General features: G+C 44.0%; 1 protein-coding gene across 1 annotated transcript in view; it reads left to right on the top strand.

The window, feature by feature from the left end:
• EXOC4 (exocyst complex component 4) overlaps window positions 1-26,583 on the top strand; it is a gene marked incomplete at its 3' end in the record, with an annotated part of 427,875 nt that overhangs the window by 295,530 nt on the left and 105,762 nt on the right. The window contains exon 11 of the mRNA XM_080363326.1: window positions 13,758-13,977. Coding sequence (XP_080219452.1) covers window positions 13,758-13,977 — 220 coding nt within the window. The remainder of the gene's footprint in view (window positions 1-13,757; window positions 13,978-26,583) is intronic.

Here is a 26,583-nt window from a genome sequence, read left to right as displayed (position 1 = left end):
TGCTGTTGTAAGCTCACCAAACTCACCTCTTAGAAACTGCTGGATGGAGTCGTTCCTCGCTGCCGTCAGCTCCAAAGCCACCCTTGCATTTGTGTTACATACCGTTATAATGCAATCTAATATAAAAAAAATCAGTTTGCATAAAGATGATGCCCATTTATAAAGCTGTCACCACAGCTACTCTATTAATAGAGCCATTTTAAAGATTTATAGTCAGCATATGTTACTTTTTACAGGGGCCAGATTGAGAGCTGTGGGGTTTGAGCACGAAGAATGTGCCACCAGATCAGATTTTAAAATAATATGAATAATAAGGTAATTTTTATGAAGCTGTTGTGCTGAGTAGAGAATGTGAAGTTGGGGAGGGGTTATCATTACATTTCAGTGGTGGTCAACAAACTGAATGTGATACGGCATTAAAGGAAATAGGATTTAATAATTCGAAAAGCCAAAGTTAGTGAACTCCATATTTCAGATCACTTTGTGTAATAGAATGATATTATATGATGGTTTCGTTAACATCTTTATAGACGGATGATGCTGAAGTGTTTTTTAATGTAACCCTACAGTATTTCTATGCAATAGGCAGGAATTAATTTAGAATTGACTGTCGAGATCGTTTAAAATTATAACGCTTTTTAAGCAAGACAGCATGTATTTTATACCTTGCCCAATACCGACCCCATCAGTAGTAGTGAAATTGTGTTACATGTAGCATCATGGAAAGTAAAGCATTACCTTTACTTTTATGGTAAGTTGGAAAGAGAAGAAGTGATGGGATCATACAGGTTTGACTTCATCTCATGGTCAGAGCTGTGCAGAAAGTGCCTCAAAACGTACACGTGCCCTGGGTTCGTGTCAAATAAATACATCGCCCAACTTCTAGAGAGAGATTGATTGACCAGGGTTAGTACATTTCTCTTCTGGCTTCTGCGGGATTGGATTTAAATTACAAGTGGATCGACAGCGGGTAATTTAGTTCGCTGGTCATTTTGGATTATCGTCTCCATCATGAAGCAATCTTGTAACTTGGAGGCAAGTTGCAGGTTTTGCTCAACGTTGGGCCAGTTTGGGGCTAGAAGCTTTTTTACAGTTTCTTCTTCCCTCGATGTGCACAATTGGGGTTTGTTGGCATTTTAATGCTACCGTACCCTTCTGCAGTATTGAGGATCTCTTGCTTTGCAAACATTAATTGCTTGTTGCAATAATAGGGAATTGAGGCTCTTTATACCCAAACAATCCGAAAAAGTTCCTCAATAAATTAGGGAAATATTTGACCACACGTTTTCTGCTTGCAAGTTCACATTGTAAAGAACCTGTACTTTGCTCAAAAGGATTAAAAGGAGGTTCAGAGCATATAGAGAATAAAGCCACTTTATATTTGTTCTCAAAATGAACTCGGAGCCCTCATACCGTAGTTGGGAGTCTGTAGGGGGCGAAAACCCATCTCTTAACAAATACGCTGCGGGAGGTCTTTAGGATCTGAACAAAGCTCTGGTTGTTCAGATTTGATCTAAAAGACCCCGGTGAAGATGTGGATCAAAGTGAATTTGTCTGCCGTAGGGGGATGAAAGGGCAACGCCAAGGGATGGCTCTTGCCAAGAGACCATACGTTGCTGTTACATCCCATACTGCACTATAGGCACTGAAGCCGCCGTTCTCCACTTTACACCGAGGTGCTCTCAGGGAGAAGGTGTGAATATATATTATAGATCTCTTTGATGAGATGTATGACTTGCATAATAAATAAATTGCTCCAAAGCCTCAGATCCGTCTGGTATTTTTGTGGGCTCAGAGCTCAGAAGGAAATGAAGATGCCAAACCGTGGCTGCATTTTGGTGGTAGAAGACAGGCAAGTTTTCTCTTTATTGTTAGTAAGCATTGCATTCTCATGCTTGTTACATGCTTCTACTGCTTAAAATGTGCTCTTTGGGGTGTGTTTTGGGTTGATGCTGAGAGTCACGTCAGAATTCCGCTGTGTCCCTGCCATGTTTTCACCCATCTTTAGGGTTCTTGCTTGCTGTTTGTTGCGAATAATCAAAATGTGAAGCAACCATTCTGCCTCAGTAATAAAAAGTGATGCGGTGAGAAGCAAACGAGGGCGATATTACTAATCACTTTTTAAGCCCCGTCGCAGAGAGGCAGCGTGAGTGGAAAAAGGGGATGGAAAGGGGATCAAGAAGCATCAGCATCAGGAACAGGATGAGGTGAGGAAAGGACCAAAAGTGAATCCTGTACCTGGAGGTACATGTGCAACAACCAAATGACGATGATTTAGTACCTACCAGCCCTGTGTTCCTGGCCCTTTCTGGAAGTCAGGTAAACCATGGAACACATGTAAAGGTCCAGGTTACAACAGGGATAAGAGCACGTCCAACCACTTACCGCACCTCAGCTGATAAGCCATAACTCAACCTTGGAGATCACCTCTCCACACCACACAGAGGTGCCACCTTGGTCTGAAGTGGACCAGTTGCATCATAGAATCATTTTGGTTCGAAAAGACCCTCAAGATCATCGAGTCCAACCATAACCCGACCCTGTCCCTGCCCCATGTCCTGAGAACCTCATGTCCATCTGTCCAACCCTCCAGGGATGGTGACTCCAGCACTGCCCTGGGCAGCCTGTTCCAATGCCCCACAGCCCTTTGGGGAAGAAATTGTTCCCCACATCCAACCTCAACCTCCCCTGGCGCAACTTGAGGCCGTTTCCTCTGCTCCTGGCGCTTGTTCCTGGGAAGCAGAGACCAACCCCCTCCATGCCCCAACCTCTTTTTATATAGTTGTAGAAATCCCCCAAACCTCCACCAGCAACTGCAGCCACAGCTCCCGCTCATGTTGCTTTCCCCGTAGCACTCATGATTTGTATTTCGGGTGCGTCCTCATTAACAGAACGAGCTGCTGTGATTCACGCTTGAGTTACTCTTCTTTTTTTGTGCCTTCAAAGAGAAGCAGCTGCACCACATCTGCTCGCAGAGGGAGCTGCTCCCGAGTCTTCCAGACGTATAAATGCTATATGCAGATTTGCGGCGCTGGTAATTGCTCCGCTTCATCTGCAGAAAGGGAAATAACATCTTTGCACGAGTGGTGTCTAGAGGTGGAAGAGGAATAAAGTTAGATTTTTGCTGCTGTAGACTCATAGGCCAGTGGTTTGCTTTTTAACTGTGTAGGCTAATGCCTTTACAAATTTACAACTAGGCTCAAAACCTACCCATTTTCTATTTATAAGTAACATGGACGCATTCCAGTGATCTGTACAGTAAATTTTGCCATGTTTTGCCCAGGACTGTGATGTCGATATGCTTTTCATAGCCTTCATTTCACAGCAACAACTCCAAGTTATGCTGCTTTGTTGCTTTGAAACCCAGTTTCTCCGGGAGGGTCACAAAACTCCAGGTTGTTCCTCTCTCAGATTTACCATTTTTGGTTATTAGCTGAGGTTGGGCAGTGGATGGAAACGCAGCTGATTCCTCAAGCTCATTTGTGCCCTCAAAGAGATGAGAAGACAGAGACCACGAGATGTGACCATCATTCCAACCACCGCACCAGAAACCTTCCATTGCCTTGGTCTTGGTGATGTTTGCAATGCGTTAATTACCCTATACCAGCTTTATCAAGGAAATAATTACTCCTGTAGATGACATTTACCTCTGACAAGATGAAAATGAAAAGCGAGAACAAGGTTTTGCAGCTGTACTTCCACATCACCTCTACTCAGCTGCATTGGAGTAGATTCATGCCCACGCGGTTGGGTATTTATGAAGATTCGGCTACAACAGCAACGCCAAAAGCAAATTAAAGCAGTTTTGAGGCCACGAGGAAGGGAATGGGAACGTGGGGTGCTGTTCAAATTACGCAGCTGGAAAGGTTATAATTATGATGGTAAAAATTGCCTCCAAGGTTTGACCTCCTCAAGAAAAATCCATCGCGGTTCTGCTGACGTTGCTCATGGTTCCAGCCCGATGAGAAGCATCTGAGCTGTAGGGTATGAGATACGCATTTCGATACATTATGAAGCTTTAGATCTAATTAGTTCTAGCTCCTCATCTTGTCATCCAAATCCCAGCCAATATTCCCCTGTGGAGACATCAGTTGCACCAAGTCGGAAAGTCGTGTAGGTGATAGCTGAGCATTAAATATACAATATTTTTAGCATGAGATGATAGCTAAATTATAATTCAATTTTTTTCTGAGTGTGTGTGGCACTTGTAGCAGCTCGGAGGCAACAAAATCCTTAGTTTTTATTTACACCTGCCTGGAAAGGAGGTATTTCTTACCTAAGTCGCATGGATGAGCAGCTAGAAATAATCTTTAAAGCTTGTATATTTTAGCTACTGTTGAAAAAAAGAAGTTGTGGACAATTTCGTCTCCAACACTAAAGGTGTCAGCTCAGTGGGGACACGCTCGGGAGCCTTTACATTAACCAAAAAGCTCTATCAAGTAGTGGAGCTTTCTTTGCTCAGGGATTTCTCTGTGTATAGGGGAGGGACTGAAGTGATGGGGACTGACGGTGTAATCGGCCCCTTTGCCCCAAACAGCCCATCAAACTCACCTTGGTGGTGCAGTTAAAACTTAATATTTTACTGAAAAATGCCCCAAATTTAGTGCTTTCTGTTAAGGGTAGTCATTTGCCATAGCCGTTACCTTCCTGGATCTTTTCTATTCTATATAATATTTCAAAATAGCAGAAAATTAATGCTATCTGTCTCATGTTTGCTGCGGGGTTTTTTCTGGGTATGTTAAGATTTTAAATGCACTTAGTGTAGCTGAATCTCCATTGAGTGTCCCAGAGCTGTTTACACTTTTTTAATGATAACTATAATTTTATTCACATTTTGGGTGACCTAGAGAAGAGCTTAAACCTTAAGTCGTGCTGTTGTCCCCTGCATACAGCTCCCTTTGGACTTGCTTCATGCGGAAGCAGCTCTATTATCTTGCGTGTAGCCGCAATATTTATCAGCAGCGTGTTCCTCAGTGAAATGAATAGAATAGAATAGAATAGAATAGAATAGAATAGAATAGAATAGAATAGAATAGAATAGAATAGAATAGAATAGAATAGAGCAGAATCCTGATAACGGAACGGAACAGAATAGAACAGAATAGACTAGACTAGACTAGACTAGAATAGACTCTTGATTAGAGTAGGGTAGGGCAGGGTAGGGTAGGGTAGGGATAAAATAGAATAGGATAGGATAGGATAGGATAGGATAGGATAGGATAGGATAGGATAGGATAGGATAGGATAGGATAGGATAGGATACAATACAATACAACAGAACAGAATCCTGATAACGGAACGGAACGGAACGGAACAGAACAGAACAGAACAGAACAGAACAGAACAGAACAGAATAGAATAGAATAGAATAGAATAGAATAGAATAGAATAGAATAGAATAGAATAGAATAGAATAGAATAGAATAGAATCCTGATAAGCGGATAAGGTAACAAAATAATTATCTGTGGTCACGTTTTTTATGCAAAACAGTGTGTTTTCTATTACTTTAGTACCTATTTGATCGTCAATAGCAATCAATCTCTGGTCTATGTGCTGCAGTGATTTTTTTTTTTTAATTTGATTTTATTTGTTGTATTTGGTATGTGTGTAGTGGTTAATATTTTTTGGTATGGGAGCATCAGTAGGTCTCACTTTGACAGAGAGGGAGGAATGAGAGGATGGACTAGACTGTGGGATGGTTGAGAAGTAGATTTTATTCCAACTAGATCGTTAAGTGAGCTGAATATACCGAAATAATTGCTCAAGAGCAGCAGTACCACTTTGGTTGCACATAGTTACTGAAATCACCTCTTTGCTGGACAGCGTTATCGCAAGGGTGGTAAATTATGGATCAGAACTGTATCTTCTTGGTTATCAAAGAGCTTGTCAGGAGAACATCATCTTGCTGTCCCTTCTGAGCCTGCACCTCGAATCCAATGGTTTTGGGCCCCTCAGGCCAAGAAAGGCCTTGAGGTGATGGAGCGAGTTGAGAGAAGGGAACGGGGCTGGGGAAGGGGCTGGAGAAGGAGGTTGAGGTTGGATGTGGGGAACAATTTCTTCCCCAAAGGGCTGTGGGGCATTGGAACAGGCTGCCCAGGGCAGTGCTGGAGTCACCGTCCCTGGAGGATTGGACAGACGGAGATGCGGTTCTCAGGGACATGGGGTAGAGATCGACTTGGCAGTGTTGGGTTATGGTTGGACTCCATGATCTTGAGGGTCTCTTCCAACCAAAATGAATCTATGATTCTGTTGACCCTCTCCCAAAACAGCCACTGTTGGGCTGGGCTTTCTGGATGGGGAATGAACAACCGGGGATCTTCCAGCTTTCTCTCTTAGTTTGAACGTGTCTTCAAACCTTCAAGAACTTGTAGTCTTGGATATTTTAGCTCTAATTACACCAAGTCTGAACAAGCGGTTCGGCATTTTCCATTCTGTCGGTAATCAGTATCCAGTTCAAAGAATTTCTGATATTTGCTCAGTATTTCCGTACTTTGTATAAGCTCAGCAAAAGCTTCATTCCAGGTATTTGGGTGGTTTATGACTGAGATAGAGGGAAAAGAATAGTTTAGGATCATACACAAATGAACCAAGCTGAAATGTAAATTTGGGCTGAATGTCTGTAGCAATTTTCTTAATAAGCTTTCGGAATATTTTAATTTTTTGCTGTCAATTCGTTTTTTTGAGGAGGGAATTTCAGACAGTATTATCATCATCATTAAAAAAGGAGTGGTTAATGTTCTGCACTTCCAGTGACATGTCTTCAGCTCCATTTAATGATCTTTTTGAAGACATATGATAACAAGAAGACAGAAGAAAGCCTAGGGAAGGTGAGAGCTGTAGCTTTCTAAATCAATCATACATCTTTTTTACATTTTATGTTCTTTATTGCATATTTTACACCTAGCTAAGACAGTCCTCATAGCCAATTAAGTTGTGAATTAGAATGAATTAAATTTTATGAAATGGTTTGCTTTTTTTCCTTTTTTTTTAAATCCAAATGACTGTCGTTTTTAAAAAGAGACTTCGTGTTACTGAAGGTGCTTTTCTGTCTAAGGGGAATGCTTAATTGCAGCCGCAAATCACCCCAAATGCTTTCACAGGAGGAGAAAACAAGTGAAAAAATGTGCATCATTTTGAAAATGCGGGTTTTGAATTCAGGATAAGATGCAGATGTCTATATTTTATTTTGTTTTCCATTTTGATCTCTTCAAGAAGTTCATCCTGGCCAGATATCTCATCAAATTATCCCTCAGAGCAGCGACTTCCCTACGAGCCTTTTTAGGATTGTGGATCATTCCCCACAATATTTCACACAATCACAGAATCCCAGGATGTCAGGGATTGGAAGGGCCCTGGAAAGCTCATCCAGTGCAATCCCCCCATGGAGCAGGAACACCCAGATGAGGTTACACAGGAAGGTGTCCAGGCAGGTCTTGAATGTCTGCACAGAAGGAGACTCCACAACCCCCCTGGGCAGCCTGGGCCAGGCTCTGCCACCCTCACCAGGAACAAGTTTCTTCTCAAATTTAAGTGGAACCTCTTGTGTTCCAGTTTGAACCCATTGCCCCTTGTCCTATCATTGGTTGTCACTGAGAAGAGCCTGGCTCCATCCTCCTGACACTCGCCCTTTATATATCTGTAACCATGAATGAGGTCACCCCTCAGTGTCCTCTTGTCCAGCTCCAGAGCCCCAGCTCCCTCAGCCTTTCCTCACACGGGAGATGCTCCACTCCCTTCAGCATCTTGGTGGCTGCGCTGGACTCTCTCCAGCAGTTCCCTGTCCTACTGGAACTGAGGGGCCACAACTGGACACAAGATTCCAGGTGTGGTCTCCCCAGGGCAGAGCAGAGGGGCAGGAGAACCTCTCTGACCTACTGACCACCCCCTTCTAACCCACCCCAGGTACCATTGGCTTCCTGGCCACAAGGGCCCAGTGCTGGCTCATGGTCACCCTGCTGTCCCCAGGTCCCCAGGTCCCTTTCCCCTATGCTACTCTCTAATAGGTCATTCCCCATCTTACAGTTTACAGTGATTCTTATCCAGAATCTGGTTACACACCTCATTCTGCATTTTTTTATTCAGAGAAAGCGTTTTTTGCATTTTGCAGGTGTGCCATACACAGTGATTATGTTAAATAAGTGTAATTTTGCAGCGCCGGGGGAATTTTCTATCCACGTGGCTCATTCTCTCACACGTAGAGAATCCACCCCACGGCATGTTAACCTTGGTAGTTTTTCCTTCAGCTTTTGCGTGGCGGTGAGAGGTGGTTTTAAATGCGGTTGTTGATGCCGTTTCAGAAACTCTACTGAATTACACCTGAATGGTTCTTTTTCCAGTAGAATAATCAGGGCAAATGGGAAGGGAATTGAAGCTGTTCCTCCAAGGCCCTTCTTTGCGATCCCATCTTCCAGTGACCTATATCTCAAATTTCACTGTTTGGAGAGTAAAAAGAAAATAGGAGGGTATAAAAGGGCTTGGTGACACAGCCTCTCACCATCGCAATGGGTTTTCATTGAGGTTTTTTTGGCCATTTGGATTTATGCGTATGCAGGTACGTCTGAAATCCATTTAAGGAATCACGGCCAGACCTTCCCTGGTGCTCCGCGTTATTCAAATGCCAAGAAGTTTTCTCCACTTTGATTTTCACACATTTTCTATGAGTGTGTCATTGCCTAAAATGTGATTTCTTACTGTGTTCACACACAGCCATAAATGTTCATCTCTGGGATAACCATGGGTCAAATTGCTTTTTTGACATCTTAATAGCTACATGGATAGTTTGTATGACTAAAATTGGAACATTTGTGGAAAGTACTCGTGGAGGTTTTTTTTAGATGCTATTGAACGTTTTTTCTTTATAAAGGCTGAATTATGTGTGAATAAGTATTTGAAATTTGAATAAATAAATAGCACAGTACGTGATTGTGAATGTATCTGTATGTTTCTGCCAAGTAGAAAATAGAAAATACCTGTTAGGTCTTTAATGCCACCCGATACTTCTTATTTCTAAAACTTTTTTTTCAGTTCCTTGTCATTTGGCTCGTCTTTCATTGCCAACCGAGGCTAAATATTGTTTTAGAAAAACGTGTCTGAAATGCTTGTTCTTTCTGAGAATGAGGAGAAGAAACACATCGTACATGTTGGCAAATTCGTGTGACCTTTTCTTTGGCTGGGAATTTGCATCTTCACATTTCTCAGTGAGAAGAGCTGTTGTGTGAAGGGTGCGCCTTTTGCCATTCCCCTGAAAATACCCCAACATTTGCATTACTTTTACATCTTTGAAGAAATTAAGTCCTCAGACTCTCTGAAGAGGCTTCTGGTTGGTAGAAGTTGAAGTTCCTGGTGGGCACAGTGTACTCCTCATCTTTTAGTTAAACATCCCCATCTTCAGGTAGTGTTATCCAAACAATTTAATTGTGTCATTGTCATGGTTTAACCCCAGCTGGCAACCAGGACCACGCAGCCACTCACTCATGTCCCACCCCCTGAAGTGGGATGGGGGAGAGAATCAGAGAGGGTAATAAAAAGCCTCATTATTTGAGTTATGAACAGTTTAATAGAACAGCAAAGGAAGAGAAAATAACAAAGACAATAACAATAATAATAGCAATATTAATAATAAGAAGAATGTTTGCAAAAAAGTGATACACAATGCAGTTGCTGTCATGACACCGACAGCTTGTTCATTCCTGAGCAGCAGTATTTGCCCCTGGGCCAACTACAGCTTATATACTGAGCATGACATCATACAGTAAGAAATACCCCTTTGGCCTGCTTGGGTCAGCTGTCCCGGCTTTCCTCCATCTCGGCTTTCCTTCATCCCAGCTTTTTGTGCACATAGTAGAGCATGGGAAGCCGGAAAGTCTTTGACTGCCTGGCAACAACAAAATCATCAGTGTATTATCAATATTATTTTCATACTATATCCAAAACAATTCTGTATTCAAAATTCTATATTCTATATTCAAAACAATTCTGCCCATAGCGATCCAGGAGCAAGCCAAGGATAAGAATGTTGCAAAGGTGCCAAGGACTCCACTCATGATGGGGTGGAGTTTTTGGGCTTCCATACCTGTTGGGTTCCATCTGCCTGGAGGAGGACGCTTCCTGAGAGAAGCACCAAGAAGAGAGGAGAAATGTAAAACAAACGAGATTGGGAACCAAGGAGGATCAGAGAACCAGTGGCCAAATTCCCACAAACAGGAGCCATAAGAAGAAAGGAGAAGGCAGGAAGAAGGAATCTTGGAAGCAGTGCTGACGGTGCCTTTGTAGCAGAAGCATCTCACTTGGTGTCACAGTGACTCACGCAGGTGACAATTGGCTGCTGGTGCACGTTACTCCAGTCACGCTGCAGAGAGTTGCAAAGTCCCAGAGCTGTGACATTTGCTGTGCGAGCGCCGACCATCCTGTTCTGAGGACAAGACAAGGATCTGCTGATGAGAGCAATAGTGTGTCAATGTGTAATTAAAAATGATGCTGCAACGTCTTGCAGAGCAAGCCCAACCAAGGTGACCCAAGTGACTCCAGTTCTTGCTTTTCCAAACTTATAAGTGTTTGACTTTCATAGACTCATAGAAACATTTTTGATTCAAAAAGACTCTCAAGATCATCGAGTCCAATGATTAACCCACCCCTGGCACTGCCCCATGTCCCTGAGAACCTCATGTCCGTCTGTCCAGCCCTCCAGGGATGGTGACTCCAGCACTGCCCTGGGCAGCCTGTTCCAATGCCCCACAGCCCTTTGGGGAAGAAATTGTTCCCCACATCCAACCTCAACCTCCCCTGGCGCAACTTGAGGCCGTTTCCTCTGCTCCTGGCGCTTGTTCCTGGGGAGCAGAGCCCGACCCCCCTGGCTCCAAGCTCCTTTCAGGCAGTTCAGAGATCAGAAGGTCTCCCCTCAGCTCCTGTTCTCCAGCTGAACCCCCCACGTCCCTCAGCTGCTCCCATCACACTTGTGCTCCAGCCCCTTAGATTAATCTGTTCTTACTGGCATCCTGAATAATCCTCCCGATACAGAACACGTAGGGTGCATCACTGTTGCAACATAACGTGCTCGAAGGATTCTTGGTGCAAATCTACTGTACCTCTTTATCTGAAACCTGGTGGTGCTTGGGCACCTTGGTCATCTGCTCCGTGGGGTTTTCCTCTTGGTGGGGTGAAGGTTGGAGCTGCACGGTGGCCACCTCAGGGGCTCATTTTGCAGAGCAGATGTGGGACTTATTGGTGAAGATACAGTGAGGGGGTCCTTGAACCACAGCAGATCACGGAAAACTGGATCCCAGTTGTGCTTGTTTTAGGCTGCACTAAGCCGTAATGTATTATACCATTGTAATACCAAATTTCTGAACTCTCAGGGCTGTTCCCTACTCAAAGAGATGCTCTGACATCCATCCTACACTTTTCTTTACTTCTTTTTCCTTTGGTAGAGATCTTTTGATTAAATGAACACTTCAGAAATGGTCTCTTTTTCATAATCAAGCTATCCGTGAACATTCAAACTTGAGGTCTCTCATCCATATCCTCTAGTCCTCCATGCCTTGCACAGTTTCATTCTTAATAACTTTCTCCTGCTTAAATCTGCTTTCCTAAGCTCTTGACCATTTGTTCTTCATCACAAGTGTTGCTGAGCACTCATAATGACTTGCAGAGTCCTTGCTCTGTGCAGCTTTCTCGTGATCTGATTACTTTATGGTTTGTATCAAGTAAAATTGCGGTACATTTTTGATCCTTACCAGTATTAATTGAACCACTGTTGTCTTGTCTACACCAAGAAATTAAAGCCTATTAGAACACGTCAACCACCAGGACTCAATTCTCTAATCAAGATTTGCTGGAGACTAAGTTGTGGGTCTTTCGGAGGGATCTGAAATGGCGATTAATGCCAGGTACAGGGAATCAAAACTCCTTGATTACACCTTTCGCCAGCGCTGACCTTTCCTACAGCCTCACACAAGTAATTTAGTCGCTGGTTTAGGAAACACTTAGAAACTCCATCAAGCTGTTGTGGGATAAGCAGTTGCCGTAGGTCAGCACATCTGAGCCTCAATAGTTAATGTGGCCGTTCTCCCTCTAAAAGTTTTCTTCCATTTCTGTTGATTTAGCCGTTTTTAAGCGTGTGCTAGATTTTATTAAGAGTTTAAAAGTCGTTCCCTTCACTTCACTGGAAGCTGCTCATTTCAAAGCTGCTGTGCCTCTCCTTTCCCACCTGGAAGAAGCACCATGGTATTTCGCTGCGTGGTGCAGGTATTTTAAGAGTTAATTCACATTTTCTTTTGAGAGTTCTATCTGTCACAAGCGCCGTGTAAATAAACTTAGCAAGAAAGAGTGGAGAACACTGCAGATTTATTGGCAGACATGAAAAGAGACAGTAAGTTAGTTTAATAAGGTCCCATCAACCTTGACAACGTTCCCTTAAGGACGTCGGTGGTTGTCACTCCAAGCTGGTGACATTAGGTCTGTGATTTCAGAGGTAAGCTGGGTGGTGGCCTCTCTGCTCTCTTCCCACATGACTCTGTGCTTTCTCTGTTTGATAAAACCAATTCACGTTATCGATCCGTGAAAGCCAGGGAATAAAACTGCCATCCCTTGCACTTCTCACCATGCAGCGTCTCTCTTTGGAGACGTAATCTGCAAATTTAACCGTGAACGGGTCTCCCTGTGGAAGCAATAACTGGATCAGCCCAAATGTGTCACTCTAGACTGATGGAGTCAACATCACGGAGGCTTTAGGGAGCAAATTGTTGAAATTTGAATGAAATCATGCTGCCAAAATTGACAGGAGCTGCTCAGTCAGTTTTCCGAAAGGGGCTGAAAATTACGGACACTTAAGCAAACCTCATTGAAGTGTTTTGGCAAATGTTTAATGGTGAGAACCTCTGATAGACACCGACCATGCTGGAGCTGGTAGAGGTGCCTCAACTGGAAAAAACAACGTCTTTTCTAGCGAAGAAGAGATGGATTTTAGGGTGCAGAGGGTGTATTGGGAGATCCAAGGTCAAACACTTGCTTCTGCTGCCGCTGTGTGAAATTTCTCCCTTTTGGGACAGCATGTCTCAATCCATTATGACTCCTGATACTCAATTCCTAATCATTTTGATACATCCCATTTTGAAAGCAAGCATAATTTCTAGAAGAAACTCCTATGTGTTGAACAGATGGCATCGCTGAGCTAAAGATACTTTGCAGGAGGAGATGGCAAATGTTTTGTGTTAAAACATTCCCAGAATGGGCATGCTGTTCTGCGTATGCAGGAATGGGATCCTAGCATGAAACAATAACACATAATAAAAATATAGTATAATACAGACATACATAATGCAGTATGATATAATCATCATGCATATGCATTGCCTTTTTTCAGTTATATCTCTAGACTTTAAGCTGTAATGTCTTTCTGTTCAGTTTGGGGATGGGGACCTCACCTGTGGGAATCGAGCGGCCAACACCAAAATGAAGTTTGTCTTTTCAAAGGCGTTTCTGCCATCCTGAATATTTTTCATGGGGGTTTTATTTTTAAAAAGACACCTTTCCAGCATGTCTCAAATAGAGCAGTCAGTGATTTTTGGACTGATAAACACAAATTGTTCCCAGGTTGTGGATTTTCACCAGTTCCCCATTTTGTCTGCTCTTCAGCTGTTGAGTCTTCTGCTCACCAGCTGTTGGCATTTTATGTTTTGGGGTTCTGAATGCCACCTTACAGACCTTTTCTACTCGTCGTGGTTTCACTACATCGCATCCTTCCCCTCCTGTTTTCCAGATTTATCCAGGAGATCGAGCACGCCATGGAGCTTGGCCCAACCAAGCAGTGTCCGCTCCGCGAGTTCCTCACCATGTACATCAAGAACATCTTCCTCAATCAGGTCCTGGCTGAGATCAATAAAGAGATCGAAGGCGTCACGAAGGCATCTGATCCCCTGAAGATATTGGCTAATGCAGATACCATGAAGATCCTCGGTGTGCAGCGGCCTCTTCTGCAGGTAGGAGCTGAGTGAAGTGCAATGTGTCACTCGTTGTCCATGTCTAACCATGACCTGGCTGTACATCCACTGAGGAAAGACAGAGGAGGCCATGAGGATGATCTGAGGCTGGAACAGCTCTGCTGGGAGGACAGGCTGAGAGAGTTGGGGTGTTCAGCTGGAGAACAGAAGCTCCGGGGAGACCTTAGAGCAGCCTCCAGTACTGAAAGGTGACCTGCAGGAGAGATGGGAAGGAGTTTTTACAAGGGCATGTAGTGATAGGACAAGGAGTAATGGCTTGAAACTGAAAGAGATTTAGATTAGATATTAAGAAGAAATGCTTTATTGTGAGGGTGGTGAGACACTGGAACAGGCTGCCCAGAGAAGCTGTGGATGCCCCATCCTAGAAGTATTCAAGGCCGGGTTGGACGGGGCTCTGAGCAACCTGGCCTGGTGGAAGGTGTCCCTGTCCATGGCAGGGGGTTAGAACTCAATGATCTCTTCCAACCCAAACCATTCTATGATTCTGTCACCAAATATTTGTCTCAACATTGAGTGTGTAACTGTGATCTATTCCAGTGTCACTGCTGGTGTAGTCTTTTCTCTGCCGGTCTCTGTATGCAGGTTGGTAGGCGTACGTACATTAAGCACTTTTATGTTTTGCTTGTGCCAGAAGAGAGTGGTGAAACACTGGCCCAGGTTGGCCAGAGAGGTGGTGGATGAACCATCCCTGGAGACATCCCAGGCCAGACTGGACGGGGCTCTGAGCAACCTGAGCTGCTGAAGATGTCCCTGCTCATGGGAGCGGGGGGACTGGAGGAGCTCTGAATGTCCCTTTCAACCCAGACTATTAAGGAATCACACACTGGTTGGGGCTGAAGGGACCTCTGGAGAACACCCAGCCCAACCCACCTGCTAACGCAGGGTCACCAGAGCAGATCACACAGGAAGGTGTCCAGGCGGGTTTGAATGTCTCAGAGAAGGAGACTCCACAGCCTCTCTGGGCAGCCTGGGCCAGGCTCTGGCACCTCATAGGAAAGAAGTTTCTCCTCATGTTCCAATGGACCCTCCTGTGCTTCAGTCTGTGCCCGTTGCCCCTCATGCTGTCGTTGGGCACCACTGAATGGAGTCTGGTCCATCCTCTGACACCTACCCTGAGATATTTATAACCATTGCTGAGATCCCTCTCAGCTTCTCTTCTCCAGCTCAACAGCCCCAGCTCTCTCAGTCTCCTCATTAGAAAGATGCTCCAGACCCCTCATCCTCTTCACAGCTCTCCTCTGGACTCTCACCAGTAATTTCTTGTCCTTCTTAAACTGGGGAGCTATTCTATAATTCTATATGTCTCTTGTTAAATATATCAAGCCACCGGCAATCTTCACATCTTGCTGGGCACGTGCCATTATTAAAGCACCTTGTAACCACTGTGACATATTACCAGCTTTCTTAAACCCCTCCCGTAGAAGTTTATTTTCAAGATTTTCAATGTGTGCCACCCTTAGAAGTTCTTGGGACACTTGCAAATCACGGAGCCGTGCGATGGGTCTAAATACACGTACCAAACTACCAGGAGGAGTAGAGATGAGGTTCACTACCACCAAAGTGCGGTGTGTTTGTGATCGATGTGCTGCTGTATTGCTTCCCCAGCCAGATAAGAGAGATTTGGCTTTGTAGTTAGAGCATTTATATGAGAAGTCGCTTTTGAAACAGCTTTTTCAGGCTCTAATGCGGAGTAGTAATAATAGCAACAAGCACAGTTCTCATCCCAACTACCTGAGTGACAGGACAGTATGGAAGCCCCCCAAAAATTCTGAATTATACGTGTTGCATGGGACTGAAAGGAATGAACTGACAGCCGGCTCTGACTCTTGCTGTGATTTGGGTCAAGCCCTTTTAATCCTTTTAAATTATTCCCTCTTATCTTTAAAATCGGCTCCTCAGGGGTGAATAATATTTGCAAAGCTCTTAGGAAGTAGCACGCGTCTCCCCAGGTTTATACAGCTGCTTTCTATCTTCGTTTACAATGTAGTATAGTGATATATAACAATAGTAATAACTATCATTATTTTGGGGGAAAATCACTAGAATTTTTGCACATATTAATGGTCACTAACGCTGTTCCTGTCCGGACGTGATGGCTATGGGATGGTTCTTTCAGAGGCAAACTGAAATTAGATCCCAACAGATTTTTCAGAAGTTTTTGAGGGGGACGGTTTCCTTAGAAGGTGGGGAAAAAGTTTCTTTACGTGGTTTAGAAAATCTCCGTGAGTCAAAATGATGTTTTGCAGCAGCGCAGCATCCCTGATCTGCTTCTTTCCAGCCTTCTCAGGACGTTATCAAAACCAAAACGTGGAAGAGTACAACCCATTGTAAATAATTACCAAAATAAACATCATTTCAGCCTCAATCACAGAATCGACTGGGTTGGAAAAGACCTCAGAGATCATCGAGTCCAACCCTTGGTCCAACTCCAGTCCATTGACTAGATCATGGCACTAAGTGCCATGGCCAATCTCAGTTTCAAAACCTCCAGGGCCGGTGAGTCCAGCACCTCCCTGGGCAGCCATTCCAATGCCTGACCACTCTCTCTGCACAGAATTGCTTTCTAATCTCCAGCCTCAATTTCCCCTGGCAGAGTTGAAGCCCATGGCCCCTTGTCCTATTGCTGATGCCTGGGAGAAGAGCCCAATCCCCACCTGGCTAGAACTGCCCTTCAGGTAGTTCTAGAGAGTGCTGAGCTCACCTCTAAGCCTTCTCTTCTCCGGACTAAACAAGCCCAGCTCCCTCAGCCTCTCCCCATAGGTCTGGTTTCACCCTCAATCTCACATAAGGTGAGAGCAAGGCGTTATCTCTGGTTATCTCATTTTGAGCCCTCTCATGAGCTGAAGATGGTTTTGATGGCATTAGTCTTGTTTTTTTACCCTCGGTGTTGCAGAATTAGTGCCGATCAGGTGTAAGATGTCATAGTAAAAATGCAGCAGGAACGATCATGAAACAAGAGCAGAAATGCCGGTAATTCCTCAGCATTGTGAGAGCCGAGGAAAAAAGAAGTACACCAAGCCCGTGACACACGTAGAAGTCTTCCAAGACTTGATTTTCGGAACAGGGTCAAAAACCAAAAGAATCAGGGCAGCTTTGGCTTCTGCAACAGGAAATTCATCTGAAGATTGAAATCATGAGTTACAATAGAAGGCAAAATTCTACTTATTCATGGTCTGAGGAATCCGTTCAAGATGTTATTTGGAGTTTGTTTTGAAAGATCTGGAAATAAATAGGTATATTCTGCGTCAGATTTTGAAGTATTTCTCTTTCGTTTTCTGTCATGAGAATTAAGCTCAGTGAGAAGCCAAACTCAACCTACACAGGCATCTGACCTTATCGAGAGCTGAAAATACTTTATGGTAACATTAACACACAAACTTTGGAGCAGGACCATGGAGGTTGTTAACCTTACAGATTTCTTTTAGATTCTTAACGCAATGATGTATTTTTGTGGGTTGCGGCTTCATTTGTAACCATGAAAATGTGTTCTATAATATCAATATATTTTCTTACAGTTCATTTGGGGTCGAAGACTCTCGGCCAGTTCCTATAATTTGTTTCTCATGATGGATGGAAATAATTTTGAACTGGAATTATTCTTGGTCAAAATGTACATGGTCAGAAGGTTTGCCCGTTCCCGACATTATAGACGGGTAATTTTGTGAAAGAGAAGACAAATTGCTGCCTCTTTGAACCAAGTGATCCAAATAGCTCCCTAAAATAATTTTATTGATTTTACATTAAAATAAATTGACAGTGCTGGAGCCTGAAATTTTTGCCCTCGTCACCTCGTGGGTGTGATGAAAATATAGTGTATAGTGGGAATGAGCCTTGTGCTCTCCAAGCAACATCATTCGTGGTTCAACCATCCCACTCTTTCCTATCCCCAAGATCTTTCTGAAGCTCCTGCGATAGGGGCTGGTGCTGTGATTTGAACAGTTTTATCAGTTCCCACCGCCCAGGCTGATAACAGCTGCTTTTTGATAACTATCAGCACGTGTTTGAACTGAATTAGCTTGTAGATAAGAGGTTTTCGGGCATCCTGTGCCGTCGTGTCCTCACAGGTGAATCATCTGTTTCTGTAAAGATTATGCTTTAAAAGAAAATAGTAGCTGCCCTTTGTAAATGTTGCATTTGAGGAGGAGGAGGATGGTCTTGTTCGCCATTCTTGTATCCTTAAATGTAAAATACTATAAATCCCTTTCCTCTTAAAACTGACTGAATAACCATGAAACTAATTTATCTCAAAATTATTCTGCATTAAACTTCACGCTATAAGTGTTGAAATCAATACTAAATTAGGCTACGAGCAGCTCGACAGCTCCTAATATAGCCGGCTCTTGTATGATTCATGTCGAGGTGATAAATCTTGGTGGTCATTGCTAATACTGACCTTAAAAACGTGTTTCACTATCTCCATCCAACAAAAAAAAAATGGTGCAAGTTGCTTTGATCTGAACATGCAGCTTTTCGCAGGGTAATGACTTGCTGGAGCTAATTACCCCACTGCTTATCCCAGGCATGAAGTCACTCGCTTGTGACCTTCCAAGGAGACATCACTGGTAGCTTGAGCATCTTTTCTTCCCGTCAAATTTAGATTGGATATTAGGAAATAATTCTTCCCCAAAGGGCTGTGGGGCATTGGAACAGGCTGCCCAGGGCAGTGATGGAGTCACCATCCCTGGAAGGGTTGGACAGACGGACATGAGGTTCCTGGGGACATGGGGCAGTGCCAGAGTTGGGTTATGGTTGGACTCGATGATCCTGAGAGTCTCTTCCAACTGCAATGATTCCATGATTCTAAATTACTGCTTATTAAGAAGGGTGGTCACAATGAGTGGTGTTTAAATGACTCACCAGTAGCGATGGGTGCCTGCTTTGGTAGCGAGTGGATGTTACTATTTATTAGCGCAAAGTAATTAGTTGTCTTTTCAGATTGGCTTCCAACGATCAAAATCCCTGAAGGAGGAGACATGACTGATCGGTTGGGTCTTTCCCATTCAAGGACTTTTGAGGCAGCACCTGTGGTTCTGGTCCTTATATTTCAATTTTATATAGTGTCTAAAACACGATATAAAGTGCTTGGCAGATGTTTTCATCTCTTGCATGGTATATCTCTGTCCATTGTGGTATATCTCTGTCCATTGTGGTATATCTCAGTCCATTGCACATCCAAAAAGTCAAGAGGTTAAGACCCACCGACTGCGTCTGTGGCAGAATTTCCAGCTGAATGCTCTTTTTCAGTTTGAAATAACAGTCAAAAGTATCCCTCTGTTAGAGTCTGACTCTTTCTATTGCTTTCAATGTTTCTTTAGATAATTTTTCCTCTAGGGGGAACATTTAATGTGGTTTCTGCCTTTTGTGGGAGCTTTTACAAGGCTCTCATGTAAGTCATCTGCAGATGTGTTAAGTTCTCCACTGGGGCTGATCGTGGAGCTCTATGTTATATAAAGCAATCACTAGCTTAAGGCAAACTGTTATGGCAGTGCTTCAATTTATTTTAAAAATCAAGTTTAACTTGCACATTCAGTAAAACCCAGGTAGAGGATGGATTTAAGTTGCATATGGACATATTGAAGCAGCCTTGCAGGCAGAATTAATTTCTTTCTCTCCAGATCTGGAAAAGCAAAGTCAGGTTTTACAAACCATCCCATGGATGTGACTCGTGTTTGACCTGAAGGAAAAAGTCACACGTTTGAGGTCTCTGTAGCGTATTAATCGCTGTGGTCACTGGGTATCTGTTCCATAGGTGGGTATAATCTTGCATTGGAGTTGGCCAGAATCCACACAACCCTCATTCGTTCAGCGCTTAATCTGGATTAATATTCCCCGTCTCTCATGGCTTGAGGCTCAACACCAAGCTGGTCTTGGCCATGTGGTTTCTATCTGGAACATGTGAGAACTTCTCTCCTAGCTAAACTTTTTGAGAGCTGGTAAAATCACCTGGAACCTGCTCTAACAGAAATTAGCACCACGGAGATATGTAAAAGCCCAGGTCTTGATTGAGAGCAGTAAGAGTTGGGGACAAAATTACTTGACCACGGTCCTACCTGAGACCACCAGCTTGTTTTGTTCACCTCACAAGTGTCTGTCATATGACAGCAATTTTCAGCCTATACCAACCCAGATTAGATTTGACCTTCATCAATGATGAGTTGCCACCATGTCCAGATCTTCAATAACCATTTTTTTTAGTATTTACATGCCCAGTGTCATAGAATTGCGGTTACGTTAGTTGGAAAGGACCTCTGGGAGTTGGTCTCATCTGCTTGAACCTCTGGACCAGAACCAAAGTGTGGCCAAGACCACAGGTCAGTTGTGGCTTCATCTCAGTGAGTCTTCAAAAATACCAGAGATGGAGCCGTTCTGCACTGCTGTCCTGTTGGAAAGCTTTTTCCCAGCCCCAGCTTTTGGCTGCTGTCCCTTATTATGTCACATGTATGATATATAAGAGACCAGGAGGCTTCGTTTAAGTCACATATTATTTTTACTTGTGCAAATTTGAAGCCTACATGTGGTGCAGCTCTTGCATCCATGTAAAACGCTGTTGGGTGTGAAGCAGAATAACTAATCTGAGGACCATATTATGGCTTTCACACTTCTACCTGTGGTTTTATCTTGTTATGGGTGACCTCTGTTTTAAATTATTCTGGTGTATTAAAATATACGTCCCCTTTTTGTGCTACTAGGGTCAGGCTAGCCACAGTGGAAGTGTGCATGGAGAGATCATGTCAGTAAGTCTAACCAAAGATGTTACGGGCAAAACAGACCTGTTAATAAAAAGACATCACCCAGTCTTGTACCTCTTAGCAATTACATTGTGCTTTTGATTAGTAAATCTTGAATGTTTTTTCAATAATTTAGTCTAAGGCGTTTAGACGAGGTTCTTAGGGATGTGGTTTAGTGCTAGAGTTAGGTCATGGTTGGACTCCATGATCCTGAGGATCTCTTCCAACTGAAATGATTCTGATTCTGGTTAATTGGTAAAATTGTCTATTCAAAGAGGGCCTTTCTAACATGGCTTTATCTCTCAGGCTGTGCCTTTGTAGTGCATCAACCAACCTTATTCCCAGGATCTGAGAGCTAATAATTCAGCTTGAATTCCTACTGTTGGTTTTGCTCACTTGGGGTTGTGTCTGCTGGGTTGTTTCAGAGTATGGCCAGGGCTGGGAAAGCTCCATTTCCAACCTTGAGCTCTGGGTTTGAGCAAAAGCAACGACCATTGCTCTGGACGTCCTTGGGAACCAGCAGCTTCAGGTTGGAAGAGCCCAGAGGTGAGAAACCTGACTGGAAAGGGGTCAAACCTTGTGTTTTCAGGGTAGGTTGGAGGGCACAGACCAGCTGCTGTCTCTTCTGATCTTTCTGCGGCAAGCCGAAGAAAAGTAATAGTTTCTGACACATCTGCTGACAGGGACATGAACATGACAGGGTCAATCCCACCTTCGTAAAGTCGCCTTTTTTGAGAATTATTTGTCTTTCCCAGCTATCAAAGGCATCCTCAGTTCCTGGCCTGCATGGGAAGAGCAGCCAGCAGTCAAGGGCCATGCAGATATCTCCATGACCAATGTGGATCCATGGGGATCGGCTGCTCTAAGGGAGCAGAAGGGACATTCGGCCCCCAAGGTCACCCTGGGAGCCGGAATGGGTGCGAGGAGAGGTCGGCTTTGCCTCTGCACATTTTCTATATCTCTCTTGGGTTTTTCTGGTCATTAGTCTGATAAATGAGACTCTCGCCAAAGTGGAAAGAGAATCATACTCTCATTCTCGCATGCTGGAGATGCCCTGGCAAAAACAAATAAGAGAGGAATAAAAAGTAACCATCACTTTCTTCTTGGCCTTGGAGACTGACATCTCACCAGCAGGTCCGGTCCGTGTCATCATCCCAATTCCCTGGACAGCTATTGGATTAATCCCATCTCCGTAGATGTGGTATCTGATGCGCTGAGTACGTACCAAGACAAAGTCTGTTGAACATCATTAAGAGGAGACCCATATCGCTCCATCACCAACAACACTTCATGAGTTGCTTTTATGGATACCTTTTCATTAAGAAAATTTAATTACTTGCTTTTATCCCCTTTCTCTTACTCCTGAATTAACATGAGATTTTCAGGTGATGGGAGAAACACCCACATCTTGTACGATTAAACCTTTTAAGGGACCTTTTCTGTCGTGGCATTTACAACGTTCACCCTCACCCTGGGCTCTACAGGCGGTTTTCATTGAATAGTCACTAGACTGATAGAACCACTAAACTTCCCTGGAAGTTATTCTTTTTGTAATATCTTTTTCTTCTCATAGTCTTTATTTTTTTCCAAAGTTGGGAATAAACAACATGTATCTGCTCCAGCCCCAGTTACAGGCTTTGACTGATTATTTTAATTACCAAAACAGCCCAGCCGGGCTCCTTCAGCAATAGTATTGTGCTCGTAAATCCTCATTTTGCCTCACATGGCTGAGCCCACACGGCTGGTGTCAGAAAACGGCCCCTCTTATCTTTCTGTCCAGAGGAGAAGCCATTTCGCTTTGGCCACCCTGCTGTTTGTTTAAAGCTTTAGCTGCACATTTCTCATTTGTAACCTCGTTAAGCTACAGCATCCGTGGCAGGAGAGCATGTCTGGGATGCAGAGGCAGAGCTGGCCTTCTCCTTAACCCAGGGGTGCTTTCCAAAACCTAAGTGTGATAGAGCAACCACAGAAGGAACACTTCACCCAGCTTTTCTTTCCTTCCAGCTGCATTTTTTCCTGGATGTTTCTGAAATTTTAAATGGGTGTTTTGACTTTGCTAGGGTTGTTTCTGTGATGAATGACCATATCATAGAATCATTTTGGCTGGAAAAGATCCTCAAGCTCATCAAGTCCAACCATTAACCCTACCCCATGTCCCTGAGAACCTCATCTCCATCTGTCCAACCCTCCAGGGATGGTGACTCCAGCACTGCCCTGGGCAGCCTGTTCCAATGCCCCACAGCCCTTTGGGGAAGAAATTGTTCCCCAGATCTAAACTCAACCTCCCCTGGCGCAATTTGAGGCCATTTCCTCTGCTCCTGGTGCTTGTTCCTGGGGAACAGAGCCTGACCCCCCTGGCTCCAAGCTCCTTTCAGGCAGTTCAGAGATCAGAAGGTCTCCCCTCAGCTCCTGTTCTCCAGCTGAACCCCCCAGGTCCCTCAGCCGCTCCTCATGAGATCTGTTCAAGGAGTGATGGCTTTAAACTGAAACAGAGAAGATGTAGATTAAAGGCAGAAATTCTTCCCCGTGAGGGTGGTGAGACCCTGGCACAGGCTGCCCAGAGAAGCTGTGGATGCCCCATCCCTGGAAGTGTTCAAGGCCAGGTTGGACGGGGCTTTGGTCTAGAGGAAAGTGTCCCTGTCCATGGCAGGGGGGTTGGAACTAGATGGTCTTCAAGGTCCCTTGGAACCCAAATCATTCCGTGATTCTATGATTTGCGATGTCCAGGAGGCTCTTAACATCCCCTTGTGAGTACGTACCAAGACAAAGTCTGTTGAACATCATTAAAAGGAGACCCATATCGCTCCATCACCAACAACATTTCATGAGTTGCTTTTATAGATACCTTTTCATTAAGAAAACTTAATTACTTGCTTTTTCAAAGCACAGCAACGGTAGAGTTTGGGTTCTTGATTGTGGCTTTTTAGGCTCTCTCCACACACGTTAGCTTAAGGTTGTATCTCTCTATCACAACAGCACCGGTATTTTCTCCCTTCCCTCTGCTTTGTGAATCCCAACTCCAGGCTGTAGCAACTCAGTCTCATGGACCGCACTTTATAGACGGCTTCAAGAGAAGAAACTTGCCTGTGTTCTTGCCAGGCTCATTCAAAGTCACATTCTTTTTTTTTTCCCCTTGCATTTGAAGCTTGGGCCCATTTCATTTAGGAAGAATAACTCTAATTTGTAGTTTTTCAAATGTTTTCCTAATCAGAAGCGCTGTGTGAGGAGAGCCATCGCATTTTAAATAATTGATGGCTACTTTATTGAGTTGTCAGCACTAATTCATCCGTCTTTTGAAGTGCTGGGATGTTCAAAGGAGTAATCTTTTTACAACGTGCTCATTTTTTGAGGAAAAGTTCATTTTTATAATTACTTTTTCTTCTTTTTTCCGCTGCGGAATGTAATTGTGGAGGGGGAGGGCTGAAGTACCTTGAGCTCACGCCGGCTCTAAAATGCCTTTATTACCACTTTTTGCTGCTAATTTCTCTGCCTCCCTCCTTTTGCAGAGGTTTAATTATACCTGTTTTTAAAGTGCATTTTGAAATACGACACCTCGTTCTCACAGAGAACAAAAGAGAGATTAATCGATTGTTGAAAGGAAAAGTAAAGAAGCTTTCTCTCTCCGCATATATATATATATATATATATTTTCTTTTTGGCAGAGGCTGCCCCTCCCTGACAAGCAGCGTTTGGTGGGAGGGTTGCAGAGAAGTAGCTGTGATTTTGAAGGAAGGGGCTTGTCAACAGAAGAATTAAAAAATGAAAAAGGGATGTTGCAATCAGAATATTCCTCCTTGCACAGTGGGTTTCCTCTCCAACGGCAGAACGAAAGGTTATTGCTGGGGTATATAAACTTTACTAGCAGTTTAAAGGTTAATCACGCTCTCAATTACACAGAATCACAGAATCCCAGAATGTCAGGGGTTGGAAGGGACCTGGAAAGCTCATCCAGTGCAATCCCCCCATGGAGCAGGAACACCCAGATGAGGTTACACAGGAAGGTGTCCAGGCGGGTTGGAATGTCTGCACAGAAGGAGACTCCACAACCCCCTGGGCAGCCTGGGCCAGGCTCTGACACTCTCACCCCAAACAAGTTTCTTCTCAAATTTAAGTGGAACCTTCTGTGTTCCAGTTTGAACCCATTACCCCTTGTCCTATCATTGGTTGTCACCGAGAAGAGCCTGGCTCCGTCCTCCTGACACTCACCCTTTATATATCTGTAAACATGAATGAGGTCACCGCTCAGTGTCCTCTTGTCCAGCTCCAGAGCCCCAGCTCCCTCAGCCTTTCCTCACACGGGAGATGCTCCACTCCCTTCAGCATCTTGGTCGCTGCGCTGGACTCTCTCCAGCAGTTCCCTGTCCTGCTGGAACTGAGGGGCCACAATTGGACACAAGATTCCAGGTATGGTCTCCCCAGGGCAGAGCAGAGGGGCAGGAGAACCTCTCTGACCTACTGACCACCCCCTTCTAACCCACCCCAGGTCCCATTGGCTTCCTGGCCACAAGGGCCCAGTGCTGGCTCATGGTCACCCTGCTGTCCCCAGGACCCCCAGGTCCCTTTCCCCTACTCTGCTCTCTATTAGGTCATTCTCCAACTTACACTGGAACCTGGGGTTGTTCCTGCCCAGATTCAAGACTCTACACTTGCCCTTGTTAAATTTCATTAGGTTATTCCCCGCCCAACTCTCCATCCTGTCCAGGTCTCTGATGGCAGCACAGCTTCCAGTGCCACCGCTCCTCCCAGCTTGGTGTAATCAGCAAACTTGCTGACACTCACTCTGTTTCCTCGTCCAAATCATTGATGAATGGAAGGCAGGAAATTCAAAGTTTCCCCCTTGCAGCTAATATGTAAATAGGACCTTTGTATTTCAAAAAAATAAAATAAAATAATAGTTTTGCTCGTGCACACAAAGCTGGCAGAAAAGGTTTAAAGCTTTCTAATGCATGACCCATGTAGCAACATCATAAAGCTCTTGGTTGACACCAGGTTCTGCAGCCCCAGTTTTGGTCATTGTGGCCTGATCCGGAACTTGCTGGGGATTTTAAACCATTGGGATGGTCTTTAATTAAAATATTCAGGGACCTTGTGTCTCTGTAAAGTAAACTGCTACGTGGAGTAAAAATAGAGTAAAGTGATACAACTCTGCGAGAGAGCCCTGCCCCGGGCTGTGTGCTATGTTAATTAATTAGGTGCTGATTACAGCTGCTGGAAAAGGTAAAGACAAGAGAGAATTGGACAGAATTGAATTTGTGAAGGTGTTATCCTAGATTCCCATCTGGACTGACCTTGAAGTCTATGGAGTTACACCAGATTTCTTCCAGCGCGAGTGAGATCTATCCCATTAGCTCTAAATAATGTCTGTAGTCAGTCATTTTAAACATTAAAGGACAGAAAAATAGATGGTCATTCAGCTGCATCCGATTCCTGTGTGCATGAATAGCGGCAGCCTAATAACCTCTTGAGTCACATGCAATTAAAAGAAAAACAAGCTTGGAAACGAAGCAAACCAAACATTCAGCCCTCCCAAGGAGCTCCAAGGCACTTCTAGCAGAAGCCACTGAGATTTCGACGCGTAACCGTATTTATTCTCATTTAAGGGTTGTCTCAGAAACTGTATTAAGGTGACAGCTGAACACCCCTCTTTGGTATTAACGTAGCATTTCATATTTAACTCCTGTTCTGTTGTTTTCCATGGCACTTTATCACCACTTTGAAATAGTGAAGACGACCCGTTTACCCATTTTCCTACAAGTATTAACTGCAAAAATGTACACGACCTGGTGCATTAAAGTTCTTATCCAGGTGCTAGTTGAATCATCCATCTGAAAATTAAACTCTACGTGTTTCGGGTCTT

Source organism: Nesoenas mayeri, assembly GCF_963082525.1.
Source record: "Nesoenas mayeri genome assembly, chromosome: 1".
Taxonomy (NCBI): domain Eukaryota; kingdom Metazoa; phylum Chordata; class Aves; order Columbiformes; family Columbidae; genus Nesoenas; species Nesoenas mayeri.
This window is presented reverse-complemented; position numbering and strand designations above follow the sequence as displayed.